The sequence below is a fragment of the Rhineura floridana genome, chromosome 13 (assembly GCF_030035675.1).
Source record: "Rhineura floridana isolate rRhiFlo1 chromosome 13, rRhiFlo1.hap2, whole genome shotgun sequence".
Taxonomy (NCBI): Eukaryota; Metazoa; Chordata; class Lepidosauria; order Squamata; family Rhineuridae; genus Rhineura; species Rhineura floridana.
In genome coordinates, this window is record NC_084492.1 from 41,009,063 (window position 1) to 41,023,979 (window position 14,917).

The following is a 14,917-nucleotide window of genomic DNA, read 5'->3' on the forward strand; positions in this document are numbered from 1 at the left end:
TCCTATTCCCAGGTGGTGTCTCTGATGCCTGGGCCAAAGACAAAGAAACTCTGTCAGTCTGCGGTGTGGCCACGGGTGTGTATGCTGGGGTGGGTTAGTGCATTCATGTCTCCGTCAACCCACTAGGAACACATGAGCCCTCCGCAAGGCCAAATGGCCTGGAATGACCCTCTTCTTCTCCCTTAATCCTTTTCTCCGCATGCCCATCCCTCACCTCCGGCAGTCTTAATGCAAACTGGATTGCAATTTGGTTGATGTGTCACTAGATTTCATATTGTGTCAGTTTGGGGTCCTGCATTACAAAAGGCTATTGGAGAAATGCCACGCATTCCCATAATGTGCATCAAGGCAGCCAAAGCTTTGAAGGGGAAGAGAGATTCTGGAGGACTCAGAGCCAAGAGGGAGGAGAGTGGGAAGGAGAGGGGTGCAGAATGGTGGAAGTGCCAGCCTCTTGGCCAGATGCTCACCCTTGATGCATTTGAGAAGAGTCTGGTGAAGGGTCCAAAGATGTCCTAGCAAATAGCCATTGAGTCCTTAATTAACCCAGAGGCTGTGTCTCATTGTCTACTCTTTGGTTCCATTTCCACAGAGACCTCGGAGGACTTGGGCAAAGGCCTGCTCACTTCTGAGAACACAGCGGAGCATGGGGGAGAAGCAAAGCCCACTCCACCGGAGCAGGCTTCTGCCAGGGAGGATGCTGGATTTCTCTGCTGGAAGAAGGGCTGCAGCCAGGTATTCAGAAGCTCCACTGCCCTGCAGGCACATTTCAGTGAGGTCCACACTAAGCGGTCCCAGCTGCCTGTTTCCGACCGGCACGTCTACAAATACCGCTGCAACCAATGCAGTCTGGCCTTCAAAACCATTGAGAAGCTCCAGCTACACTCCCAGTACCATGTCATCCGTGCAGCCACAATGTGTTGCCTTTGCCAGCGCAGTTTCCGTACTTTTCAAGCCCTCAAGAAGCACCTGGAGACAAGTCACCTGGAACTGAGTGAGGCAGACATCCAGCAGCTGTACGGTGGGCTCCTGGTCAATGGAGACCTCCTGGCCATGGGGGACCCTTCGCTGGCTGATGATCACACCGTCATTGTAGAGGAAGACAAAGAGGAGGAGAGTGACCTGGAGGACAAGCAAAGTCCCACAGGAAGCGACTCTGGGTCTGTGCAGGAAGACTCTGGCTCAGAACCAAAGCGAGCGCTCCCCTTCCGAAAGGGCCCAAACTTCACCATGGAGAAGTTCCTGGACCCATCCCGCCCATACAAGTGCACTGTTTGCAAAGAGTCCTTCACACAGAAAAACATCCTTTTGGTCCACTACAATTCAGTCTCTCACCTACACAAGCTGAAGCGAGCCCTCCAGGAGTCCACGACTGGCCAGCCGGAGCCCACCAGTAGCCCCGACAACAAGCCCTTCAAGTGCAGCACCTGCAGCGTGGCCTATAGCCAGAGCTCCACCCTGGAGATCCACATGCGGTCCGTCCTGCACCAGACCAAGGCACGAGCAGCCAAACTGGAGGCTGTGGGCAGCGGTGGTGGCGGCGGCGGCAGCAGCAATGGAGCTGGCAGTGGTGGCGGCAGCGTCGTCGTCTCACTGGGCTCCTCCACCCCGAGCCCTGTGAGCAGCACGGCTACCGCCACCTCTTTGGCCATGACTAGTACAAGCACGGCCAGCCCAGCAGCCCCTGTCTGCAGCCTGCTTGGCCAGGCCTCCTGCGAGAGCCCGGGGATCCCTCCTCTCAGCACCACCCCTGTGGCTGCCACAACCCCCTCCGAGCCCAAGGAGGTCCACCGTAAGAAACTGGCTGACATGGTTGCTTCCCGGCAGCAGCAGCAGCAGCAGCAACATCAAGCGCACAGCCTGGCCCAGGCGCAAGCGCAAGCTCAGCTCCAGCAAGAGCTGCAGCAACAAGCCGCCCTCCTGCAGTCGCAGCTCTTCAACCCTGCTCTCTTGCCCCACTTCCCAATGACCACCGAGACCCTCCTCCAGCTCCAGCAGCAGCAGCAGCACCTTCTCTTCCCCTTCTACATTCCCAGCCCCGAGTTCCAGCTGAGCTCCGAAGTGAGCTTGCCTGTGACCAGCAGCACCCTGGCGCTGTCTGGGACTGGGCCTAGCCTGCTGGATGACTTGAAGGTGCAGCTCCCCCAGCCGAGCCACCCGCCTCTCCAGCAGCCGCCACCACCTCAGGGCCAGCTGCCCCAGCCCCACTGTGTCCTCCTCCAGCAGAGCCAGCACCCAGAGAAGAAGAGCAGATCTCTGGGGAAGGAGAAGGAAGCCCAGAGGGAGCGGGAGGGCTTCGAGAAGGGGGACGGCCCCTCCGCCTCAAAGGAGCCCCCGCCTGACACCCTGAAGTCCAAAGACAAGCCCGATCCCGCAGGCCTTGCAGAACCGTCTCTGCTTCCTCCCCGTATCGCATCCGACGCACGGGGGAATGCCACAAAAGCCTTGCTAGAAAACTTTGGGTTTGAGCTGGTCATTCAGTACAACGAGAACAAGCAAAAGGGGCAGAAGAAGGCTGGGAAGACAGAACAAGGAGACAGCTTGGAAAAGCTGGAATGTGAGTCCTGTGGGAAATTCTTCTCTAACGTCCTCATCCTGAAGAGCCACCAAGAGCACGTACACCAGCATTACTTCCCCTTCCAGCAACTGGAAAGCTTTGCCAAGCAGTACCGTGAGCACTATGACAAGCTGTACCCACTGCGGCCTCAGACCCCGGAGCCCCCACCGCCCCCGCCTGCTGCCCCTCCACAGCAGCCTTCTACGCCCAACATTCCTGCTTCAGCTCCGCCCATTACCTCTCCAACCATTACGCCAGCCCAGCCCTCTCTGCCTCTCCCTCAGCTGTCCATGCCAATGGAGCTGCCTATCTTCTCTCCCCTGATGATGCAGACCATGCCTTTGCAAACCTTGCCTGCCCAGCTGCCACCCCAGCTTGGCCCTGTCGACCCGTTGCCTGCAGACTTGGCTCAGCTGTACCAACACCAGCTCAACCCAGGCCTCCTGCAGCAGCAGCAGCAGCAGCAGCAGAACAAGAGGCCGCGCACACGGATCACAGACGACCAGCTCCGGGTCTTGAGACAATATTTTGACATCAACAATTCCCCAAGCGAGGAGCAAATCAAGGAGATGGCTGACAAGTCTGGCCTGCCTCAGAAGGTGATCAAGCACTGGTTTCGGAACACTCTCTTCAAAGAGCGTCAGCGCAACAAGGACTCTCCATATAACTTCAGCAACCCTCCGATTACCAGCCTGGAGGACCTGAAGATGGATTCTCGGCCTCCCTCCCCGGAGCCTCAGAAGCACGAGTACTGGGGGAGCAAGAGGTCTTCCAGGACTCGCTTCACTGACTACCAGCTCCGGGTGCTGCAGGATTTCTTTGATGCCAATGCTTACCCCAAGGACGATGAGTTCGAACAGCTCTCCAATTTGCTCAACCTCCCGACCCGTGTGATCGTGGTGTGGTTCCAGAACGCTCGCCAGAAAGCCAGGAAAAACTATGAGAATCAGGGGGAAGGGAAAGATGGGGAGCGTCGAGAGCTGACCAACGACAGGTACATCCGGACAAGCAACCTGAATTACCAGTGCAAGAAGTGCAGCCTTGTCTTCCAGCGCATCTTTGACCTGATCAAACATCAGAAAAAGCTGTGCTACAAGGATGAGGATGAAGAAGGGCAGGAGGACAGCCAGAATGAGGACTCTATGGATGCGACAGAGCTGCTGACCCCAACCAGCTCTGCCTGCAGCACCCCGATGCCTTCCCAGGCCTGCAGCGCCCCCACATCTTCTGCCAACACAGCCTCCTCTTCCTCAGCTTTCCTGGCACAGATCACTGCTGAAGCAGACGACTCCTCCTCCACCTACAGCTCTAAAGCAGAAGCTGCGGATGAGAAACCAAAGCTACCTGAGCCTCCAGCGACACAGCAAAACCAAACCCCAGAGAAGCCAATGCAACCAAAGCAGCAGCAGGACCAAGGAGAGCCAAACGCTGGCTCAGTGCACCCAAAGGCCTCCCCACCCGCCCTGCAGCAGCCGGTCCAGCTTCCTCCACAGTGTGCCCTGCCACCGTCGAGCCTGAGCCCCTCGCAGCTCTCTCACCTGCCCCTTCACACTTCCACCCCTCAGCAGCTAGCCAGCTTGCCTCCTCAGCTCATCCCATACCAGTGCGACCAGTGCAAACTGGCATTTCCCTCCTTTGAGCATTGGCAAGAGCATCAGCAGCTTCACTTCTTGAGTGCCCAGAACCAGTTCATCCATCCCCAGTTCCTGGACAGGACGCTTGATATGCCTTTTATGCTCTTTGACCCCAGCAACCCCCTGCTGGCCAGCCAGCTGCTGTCTGGGACGCTTCCCCAGCTGCCCATGAGCTCAGCCACGTCGCCCTCCACCCAAACATCCACCATGAGCACGCTGAAGAGGAAGCTGGAGGAGAAATCCAGCACAAGTCCCGGCGAGAACGACAGCGGCACTGGTGGGGAGGAGCCCCAGAGGGACAAGCGTCTCCGAACAACCATCACCCCAGAGCAGCTGGAGATTCTCTACCAGAAATACCTGCTGGATTCCAACCCCACCCGGAAGATGCTGGACCACATTGCTCACGAGGTAGGCTTGAAAAAACGAGTGGTGCAGGTTTGGTTCCAGAACACTCGAGCCCGGGAGCGGAAAGGGCAGTTCAGGGCTGTGGGGCCTGCCCAAGCCCACCGACGGTGCCCTTTCTGCCGGGCACTCTTCAAAGCCAAAACAGCCCTCGAAGCACACATCCGCTCCCGGCACTGGCATGAAGCCAAGCGGGCAGGGTACAACCTGACCTTGTCAGCCATGCTTTTAGATTGTGATGGAGGGCTCCAGGTGAAGGGAGACCTCTTCGACGGAACCAGCTTTGCCCACCTGCCCCTCACCAGCAGCAGCGATAGCCAGGGCATTCCCCTCTCCCCAGTGAGCAAATCTCTGGAGCTATCTCCTCGAACTCTGCTGAGCCCTTCTTCCATCAAAGTGGAAGGGATAGAGGACTTTGAGAGCCCCTCTGTGTCATCTGTCAATCTGAGCTTTGACCAAACCAAGCTGGACAATGACGACTGCTCCTCTGTCAACACGGCCATCACAGACACCACCACGGGGGACGAGGGCAATGCAGACAACGACAGTGCCACGGGAATCGCTACGGAAGCCAAATGCATCTCAGGGCCAAGTGAGGGCCTGACCAAGGCTGCCATGATAGCAATGTCTGAGTATGAAGACCGGCTGTCTTCGGGCCTTGTCAGCCCAGCTCCCAGCTTCTACAGCAAAGAGTACGACAACGAAGGGACTGTGGACTACAGCGAGACCTCCAGCCTGGCAGACCCTTGCTCGCCTGGCCCCGGCACGAGCGGCTCAGTGGGCAAGTCTGGAGAGGGCGGGGACCGGCCAGGACAGAAGCGCTTCCGCACGCAGATGACAAACCTCCAGCTGAAGGTCCTGAAGTCTTGCTTCCATGACTACCGGACCCCGACCATGCTGGAGTGTGAGGTGCTGGGCAATGACATTGGGCTGCCCAAGAGGGTGGTCCAGGTCTGGTTCCAGAACGCCCGGGCCAAGGAGAAGAAATCCAAGCTCAGCATGGCCAAGCACTTTGGCATCAACCAGGCGAGCTACGAGGGACCCAAGACAGAGTGCGCTCTGTGTGGCGTCAAGTACAGCGCCCGCCTGTCTGTGCGTGACCACATTTTCTCCCAGCAGCACATTTCCAAAGTGAAGGACACCATCGGAAGCCAGCTGGACAAGGAGAAGGAGTACTTTGACCCGGCGACTGTCCGTCAGCTGATGGCACAGCAGGAGCTGGACCGGCTCAAGAAGGCCAACGAAGTCCTGGGCCTGGCTGCTCAGCAGCAAGGCCTGTTTGACGGCCCCCCGCTGCAGGCCTTGAACCTCCCGGCCACCTACCCAGCAACACTGCAGGGCATCCCTCCGGTCCTCCTGCCGGGCCTCAACAGCCCGTCCCTGCCTGGCTTCACTCCCTCAAACACAGGTGAGTGGCTTCCCCCCTCCCTTCTGGGCAGGAGAAGGGGGTTCGATGCAGGGAGCCTCCTGGGGTCCCCACAGGAACGGCTGGATTTCCAGGAGCGGAAATGGCCTCCCTCAGAGCTGCCTTCTGACTCCACTCCTGTTGCCGCTGTCAGCCGGTATGCCAAAAGCACAGTAGACTCCTTTCGCCCGGCAAGCCCCAAGGCCAACTCTTCTAGTTGTGTTTTGTATTGCTCCTCTGCCCACTTTGGGATCCCAGAGCAGTGACAATTTAATTAAACATCAAGATAAAGTAGTAGTTAAAACCAAAATAAAATTCATAACACCAATCTGATTAAGTTCAACAGGCCGTTTAATTTTTTAAAAAAACAGCCTAATAACACTGACAAGTTAGTTGTCCATACAACTCTTAGTTCGCAAAGGCCTATGTGAAGAAGTGACCCTTTAGCTGGCGTCTAAAGGCCAGCAGTAAGGGGAGAATTGTATTTCCCAAAACTGGGCATGTCAGAGTCGGGGGGGCACTCAAGGACTAACCATTGGGGAAGGGAGAGAGGGCAAGGCCAGGGGCCTTCCGTTTGCAGAACAAATGACCCCCTTTCTTTGACAGCCTGTGCTCCTCCTGGCTGATGTGGGAGGGGGCAGCCTTCAGAGCTGTAGCTGCCCCACCCCTCCTCTGGCGGGTGACCCTGGCCTCCTGGCCCTTGCACTTCCATGCAGGAATTTCCCTGGCCCCTGTCTGGCAGTTCGTCTTTCGTGGCTGCTCTCTCACCTCAGTGGGGTTTGGGCCACACTGGCTTCTTGCCCATCTGCCCAGCCAGTCTTTGCTCGTCTGTTCAGTTTTTAAACTGCTCGTCATTACATATGATCCTAGGGCAGCTTACAAACAAAACAGGTGAGCATTAAAACTATACAATGTACTGCACCACTTCAAATCAATTTAAAACCTGACAATACCATACAGCTTATCTCCAGCTCCCGTCTCCAGCTTTTCCAGTACTGTGGTTCGAAATGGCAATGATTCACAACCAGCCAGTGTCAGAGGAAAAACTCTCCCCTTCCTGCCTTAGAGCCACCAGCAGCCCTCCGCTCTTCCTCCCCCCCAACCCACAATGGGGAGGAGGAAGACATCACACCTTGCTAGTACGTTGCTCCACTTGCACAACAGACATCAAGTTGCCTGTATTTCCTGTCATATGCAAATTTGCATCATCTTTTGTGGGTGGATGGACAGCCCAAAAATAAATCAGGGCCACACAGAATAAGATACCTGATGGACAGAATGCCAACACGTGAGACTTCTTCCATAATTTGTTTCTGTGTTAGAAAAGGCTTTGCTTGTTGAATTTCTGCTCTCTCCAATGCCAGTGCTGAACCATGCTGAGCTGTAAGCCAGCTGCAGTCACTGCAAGTCAGGGATGGGGAACTTTTTCCTGCCAGCCAGCCAGAGGCTTATCTCTCCACCCTTGGCAGGCCAAATTTGACAGGTCGGCCATCCGGCATCACTATGATGTCAGGCGATGGTGTGCTATGAAGCTCCAGTTGTTGGGAGTTGCAGTGGTGAGCTATTTAAAAGCCCTTTTGCAGAGAACCCTGCGCTGCTCTTTAAACCTCAGTTTTCCAGAATTTTAAAGAGCAGCACAAGGCTGTTTGCAAAAGGGCTTTGAAACAGGCTTGCACTGCTCTTTCAAACTCTGAACAGTGCCGGGAGGGAGAAGCGATCTGTTGAAACTGCTGCCAAAATGGCAGGACTACATTCTGGGCAAAAGTAAGTGTGTCCTTTCAGATGACGGAGGGGGCCAAGAAAGATTGAGAAGTTACTGCAACCAAGGTCGCTTGGAAAAGTTCAAGATGAAATAGTTAAAAAGTGTGCCGCATATTCTAAGAGCCTTTGGGGTGGGTATTTGTTTATCAGCACAGGCCGAACAGACACGCTTTTATTTCTTTTTTTAGCAAAAAGGATTTGAGCTCTTGACATTTATCTGCCTCCTTTGGGCGGAGGGGTAGGATTTAAATTTAATAAATAAAATAAAATAAATAATGTAAGTTTTTATACCAGCAGCAACTCTTCACCCCCAAGAATCCCTCTGTTCCCCCTGTTTGTGAGAAAACAATCACCCCTTCCCCACCCCATGTTGCTACTGCAATCACCTTAACAGCCCCTGCCCCAACTGCATCCTTTTCCCTCTCCCCCAAAAAAGGAAACACCAAGCCCAGCACACCAAGAGATTGGCTAGCAACCCTGGACTACTCTATAGGGTTAGTATTCCTTACTCGGTCTCCCCCCCCCCCCCGCAGTATTAATACAGCAACTCGGCTGCATTGCAGGGCTAACGTAACCCCATGTTCTCTTAACCACATTATTAGTTTGTTGCCATTTGCTTTTGCATTAACAGGGTAATGTATTAATATGCATACTCAGAAAAAGCAACTTTCTTGCATGAAATAAAACCTGAGTTAGAGCGTGAATTCCTGACGATGTTGCTGCTGCCCTTTGCTTTGGGTGGATACACGCTAGTGTTCAGTCACAGCTGTGCTAAGATTCTGGCGTTTTCCATTATTTTCTCTGGACAACAAGCACTTCTCTGGTAGGGAAGATGAAAACGAACCAACTTCTCTGTTATTTGGACCTGGAGAAAATCTAGAGTGACACAAGCACAAATGTTGCTTCAGAATGACCCAGGAAGGCCCTTCTCTACTTTCTGTGCCATTTTAAAGCTGTTTATGATCTTTCCTTGGTGCTTGTGTCACTCTAAATTTCTCCATAGCCCTTGTCAATCCTGATTTCATCCAGAAAAAAAGGCAGGAGGTGGCTCATATTTCACAAAATAATTGCTTCAGACATTTTGTTTCCTAACTTCCCTGCAACAAGAGCCAGAGATTTTTTTCCCTTCACACATGCTTGGAGTCTGAGCCCCCCCGCCGCCTCCCCGTTGCACAGTGCAGAGTGAAAGGCTGCTGGTTTCCCACTTGCTTGCGTTGGGCCTACCCTGAGCCCCGTTCTCCAGTGGGGAAGGGAGAGGCAGTTTCTCTCCTCTGCCATCGCTGCTGCTTCTCTGGCCAGCTGCTCCCAGCTAGAGACGAGCAGTGGCGCTTGGCCCCGGCCTGGCTAACGCTCCCCCACCTAATTCTTCCTTTCCACCCCTTCCTTTCAGCTTTAACGTCTCCCAAGCCCAGCCTGATGGGCCTCCCTGGCACAAGCATCCCCTCGCCTGGCCTTCCCACGTCTGGATTACCAAATAAACCGCCTTCGGCTTCCCGGAGCTCCCCCACTGCAGCACAAGCCACGGCAGCCACGATCCCCCAGCCACCGCATCCACCGCCTCGGAAGGACAAGGAGAGTGAGAAGGCGAAAGAGAAGGACAGAGCACCCAAGGGGAAAGGGGACTCCCAGCTGGCCCCCAAGAAGGACAAAGCAGAGGCGCCGGCCCCCACCCCTACCCTCTCTGCCACGCTGCCTGCCATGGAGTACTCTGTGGAGCCCAGCCAGCTCCAGGCTCTGCAGGCAGCTCTGAACTCGGACCCCACGACTTTGCTAACGAGCCAGTTCCTCCCCTACTTTGTCCCAGGTTTTTCTCCCTACTATGCCCCCCAAATCCCAGGGGCCTTGCAGAGTGGGTACCTTCAGCCCATGTATGGCATGGAAGGGCTGTTCCCCTACAGCCCGGCCCTGTCGCAGGCCCTGCTTGGCTTGTCCCCTGGGTCCCTGTTGCAGCACTACCAGCAATATCAACAGAGTCTGCAAGAAGCGTTGCAGCAGCAGCAGCAGCAGCAGCAGCAGCAGCAGCAGAAATTATTGCAGCAGCAGCAGCCCAAAGGAAACCAAACCCCTGTCCCCTCGGGGCCTGCTACCCCAGAAAAAGACCCTGCCAAAGAATCCCCCAAACAAGAAGAGCAGAAGAGTGCACCCCACGAGGTGTCCCCCCACCTGCCCGACCCCCAAGAAGAGCCTGAAACAGAAAGCAACCGTGCTGTGGACTCCCTCTGCGACCCCTTCATAGTCCCACAGGTGCAGCACAGGCTAGTCTGCCGGAAGTGCCAGGCAGACTTCAGCACCCAGGAGGCAGCCAGTGACCACCTGGCGTCCTTCTGCTTCTTCGGCCAGTCTGTGGTGAATCTGCAAGAGATGGTGCTTCATGTGCCCGCGGGCGGCGGCGGCAACAGCAGCAGCAGTTCGTACCAGTGCGTGGCGTGCGAGAGCACGGTGTGCGGGGATGAAGCCCTCCAGCAGCATCCGGAGTCAGCCTCGCACAAACATCAAACAATCCCAAGAGCAGCAAGAAACGCCAAAGAGCACCCCAGTCTATTACCTCACTCCGCCCGCCTCCCCGACCCTAGCGCCGCATCTACCTCGCAGTCTGCCACTCACTCAAATGACAGCCCCTCCCCCCTGTCCTCCGCTTCCCCCCACACCTCCAGAAAGTCTTGGCCTCAAGCCCAGGCACCCCTGGGGAAGCCTCCTCCTCCTCCTCTCTCCTCATCTTCAACGGTTACCTCAAGTTCATGCAGCACCTCAGGGGTTCAGCCCTCGATGCCAACAGATGACTATTTGGAGGAGTCTGACTCGGATCTTAGCCAAAAGTCCAATGGACCGGCTAGCCCGTCAGAGAGGCCTGCGGAGCCAAGCTGCCCCGAGGACGGTGGTCTCACTAGCCTAGAAATGGACACCTTTAGATTGTAAGCTTTGAAGATGAACAATTAAAAAAAAATGAATTTAAAAAAAGTTAACAAACCAATTTCAAAAATAGACTAACTGCAATTCCAAAGCTTCTAACCAAAAAAGAAAACGAAAAACGAAGAGAGAGGTGTGGGTTGTTTTCCCATATACCAATGCCGGCGGTTTCCCATGGCTCCCTTGTGCAGTTTGGCTGTGGAGAGGCCCGCTGTGCTGTGTCGGTCTGGAGGGCACGACTCCCCATTGCCTCTGCAGGGCCTGTCGCTGGAGCTGCAGCCCTCGAAAGTACAACAGAGGCCGGCATAACTGTATGGGAAAGCAGGCCACCTTGTTGCCGTTCTAAATTTCTTGCTCTCTTAGCATTCAGATACCAATGGCTTGCTAAAAGGAAAAAGAAAGAAATGTAATGTCTTTTTATTCTCAGGTCAATCGCTCACACTTTGTTCAGTTTTCAGAATCATTGTTTTATATAAATATATATATAATTTCTTTTTTGGTTTTGGTTTTTTTCCAAGAAAAGGATTTTTTTTTTTGTTAATTTAAAAATGGGCAGAAAGTATTCAAGAGACAAACAGTGTGAACTGAGTTAGCTTTCTGGGGATTTTAAGGGTAGCTTTTCTGCTGAAGCCAATTTCAAGGGGAAAAGTTCAGCACTCCCACTTTTCAGAAAAAACAAACCCAACAAACACGCAAAGAGTGTTAAGGACTTGGAGCTTAAAAATAAGTTTTAAAACAACTGACTTTCTGTATTTATGATAGATATGACCATTTTTGGTGTTGAGTAGATTGTTGCATTGGAAATGAACTGAAGCAGTATGGTAGATTTAAAAGGAAAACCCCTTTTGTGTACATTTAGCTTTTGTATGGTCCAGCTGACGGCTTCTCATTTGATGTTGTCTTGTTCATTCCTAGCCAACTAGATTACCACCCATCGATTTGCCGAAGCTCTTCTCCCATTGTACCTGGACTCCTTTCTCCCTCCTGTAATCTTCCACTTACAGTCGCTGCCTTCATTTCTTAGAGGGCAGTTGCAGAATTATTTTATAAAAACTAAAGAAAAAAATCCCAAGGGTTTCAAAGGGGGTCAGTAGGATCCCCTGCAGAATATTTTTGTTGGGGGCTCAGAACTTTTTCAGGCGTATACATGTCTGTTACCCTTGTGCACTTAACTCCGTCTTCTCTCCTTTTTCTCTTCCGTTTGGGTTCCTTTCCTCATTTTGTAAATGCTTCAAGGGCTCCACTTTGGAGCTGCCAGCCTTTCTTTCTCTTTGGGTAATTAGGGCGCTCTTGTTCTTCCTCCATGGGCCTTTTTTGTTATATATGTGTGTGGGGGGGTGCTGGGGGGGGATTTGTTTTTTCTGTTTTGCTTTTTTTCCTCAAAAAAATTCATGCTTTAAATAAAATCCAAAGACAAACCCTTTTCACCACTGGTGCAGAACGAGCAGAAAGGATTCTTTTGACTTGAGGATTTGTTTCTGATTACAGCCACAAGACTCAGTTTTAAATAAATGAACTCACAAAGAAAAGCATGCATGTAGGTTGGTCTCTGTGCTTCTTCCACAAGGAGAGGAGCAACTCTTCCTGCAGCTTCAACAAGCCACGCGCTGCGTTGTTAGGGGCTGTCGCAGCTAGACAGTCTCAGTGACGTGTGAGGCCCTGAGGGGCAGGCAGCAGAAAACGTGGGGCCTGGTGCAAATCGCTCTGCTCCCATTGGTGGCATCTTCTCTGGTCTGGACGTTGAAAGGAAAATGTTGTGCTGCTACAATGTGGAGTTTGAAGGCGAGCAGGCCTTGCGTGGTCACTTCCTAGCCAAAGGTCAGCAATCCCTCCTCCCACCCCCCTCAAGAGTGAAATCCTTCCCCATCACCACCACCCTTCTTGTCTTCAACAGGGAACTGCAGACTGTGAATGGGAGGAGGGGGGCACACCTTTCACCTTCTGACTTCTCTCCCCTGCCTTCCTTCCTCCCCAACTCTGCCAGGGACTCTGCACGAGGCTGGGGTGTTCCTCCATCTGAGAGAGGAAGGGTGGGCAGGTGGGCATCAGCACCCTCCCCCTCCCCTCCCTCCCTTGACCTTAGTCAGGATGTCTCTTTTCATGCCTTTTTGTCTTCAGTTTGTTGGAAGACTCAACCTTGAACCGGTGTACATATTTCTAACTGGACTGATGGACAGTGCAAGTTCCTTTTTTGAAAATTTTTTAGGTAGACTGCACTAAAAATAATACCATTGAATATTCCTGCCAGTGTCCATTTGTAGCATAAGGTGTCAAAAGCAGTGGGCAAAACATTGCCACTTCCCTTTTTACAAAGATCCTTGTATTTTTCCCTTGCTTGAGATGAACATTTTTTAAATTTTAAAGTTGTACAGTTTTTGTTTCCATTATTTTATCTTGTTTGTAATTCTATGAAAAATATATAGATATATATATTTTTTGCCATTTAACTGTTGTACGTTACTCTGTATCATATATAAGTTTTTTGTTTTGTTTTGGTTCTCTGTGTGGTATAAGTTGCCAGTTTAACACTAGCTTTACCTGGCAGGTCTGTGGTCTGCTTTGAAATCACTTTCTTTGTTTCCCCATCTCCCTCCCCTCCCTCCATTGCTTAATCACATGGGATGCAATCTCCCTCCTCCACTCTCCCCGCTCCAAATAGTGTTTCAGTGCATTTCTGGATGACTCTTCCTCTGTGGTTGGAGACTCTCCCCGTCAGATGAGAGATGCCCCTGTCCTCCCAGGAGGGCAGAGCAGCAGCAGGCAGCCTGCCAGCCACCCCTTTCGCCTCTCTCCTCTCCTGGGCCCCACAGCCAACCCAGGGAGCCCACAAGAGTCAGGAGCGCCAAGCAGCCTTCGGGCCGCCCCCTCTCTCCTCCCACCCTGGCAAGTGGGGGCCTTGTGGGACAACAGGAAGGGCACTCCATAGAAGCTGTGGGGGGCGGCTGCGCTGGGGTGGGGTGGGGTGGGAACGAGGCCTCTGTCTCAGCACTTGGTGCCGGGCTTCAAAATCCTCTCATCTCTTTCCCACTGAACTGACCTCTTACCTGAGCCACCGTTTGTAGTATGGAGATGTAGTTTTGGTTTTAATGGCTCCCGCTGAGGCTAGAGTTCAAGCCAAGCGATAGATCAGAAAAGATGCAAGTGGTGTTAATGAGCAGAGTGGTGCCTGTGTAGTGGAGAGTGTTTGGGACAAGAGGGCATGTTGCAGGCTCCGATTCCAGCGCATATAGCCAGGCAGGGGCTGCGGAGGTGCCGCAAGGCCCCCTGTGGAAGCCGGCAGCCATGTGGCAGTCGAGGGCTCTTAAATAGAAGCAGAACTTGAGGTGGATGGTTGGTTTGATGGCGCTGGAAATGTTGCCCACTGTGAAACACAAACGTTTTTGACTATTTTTAATTTGTTTGATTGGGGGGGAGGGGGGAACAAGCCTGGATGAAACAGGAAGCGTAGATGAGATGAAGAGGGATATGAACAGCCTTTGCAATGTACAAAAACTAGAGCAAGTGAAACCAAAAATGATGTTCTTGGTGTTTTTTCTATAATGTAGTCTTGTTAGCTTTTTTGTTACTGTAATGATGCTGATCTCGAACTGTACCAGAATACCTGGAGACGGACAAAAACAAAACCACACGGAACTCTTAAAAACATTTTTGTCACAAAACACTTTGTTGTCATAGTTAAGTTGATTGTAGATGGTAATTGAATATACTCCTTTGAAAATATTTCATCAAGTATGTTTCCTGCTCATTGTGATACATTAAAAAAATGAGCAAAAGCTCTTGTCTCTGCTGTCCCCCGGGTGTGTCTGAATGTGAGTGCCCATCTGCCCTATAGGAGGGAGCACCTTGGGGAGGAGGCGTGCGGATAAGGGCCCGCGAACCTCCTCTCGATCAACTCTGTCCTTACGGCCAGGTATGATTTTGTGCTCCAGGAAGGATTGTGCACTACACTTCTGTGAAGTCAGTGATTGTGCATAGGATGACGTTTCCTTACCACTAACTGGGGTCACAGTTAGGGGGAGGCTCACAGTGCCTCAGTTTCTTGCCTTTGGAAAATGAAATGTTCCAAAACCAGAATTTCCAAAATCCCCACGCAAGAACTCTTCAGCCCATCAGTTTCACAGATAACTTGAAGAGACTTAGCCGCATACTAGATGAAACTGGATTCCGGGGGGGGGGAGGGGGGGCAGCATTTCCTTCTTCTAAAATAGAAAGCAAAGAGGTAAGTGGCTGATTTGCTGCCCACTCCAGAATGAA

At 52.7% G+C, this 14,917-nt stretch overlaps 1 protein-coding gene across 6 annotated transcripts in view; it reads left to right on the forward strand.

Annotated features, from left to right (window-relative positions):
- Positions 1-14,405, forward strand: part of ZFHX3 (zinc finger homeobox 3) — a 178,677-nt gene extending 164,272 nt beyond the window's left edge. For all 6 annotated transcript variants that reach the window (XM_061594327.1, XM_061594326.1, XM_061594332.1 and 3 more), the window contains 2 exons: positions 590-5,998; positions 9,147-14,405. In XM_061594327.1, the coding sequence (XP_061450311.1) occupies positions 590-5,998; positions 9,147-10,672 (6,935 nt within the window). In that variant the 3' untranslated portion in view covers positions 10,673-14,405. The remainder of the gene's footprint in view (positions 1-589; positions 5,999-9,146) is intronic.
- The last annotated feature ends 512 nt before the right edge of the window (positions 14,406-14,917 follow it).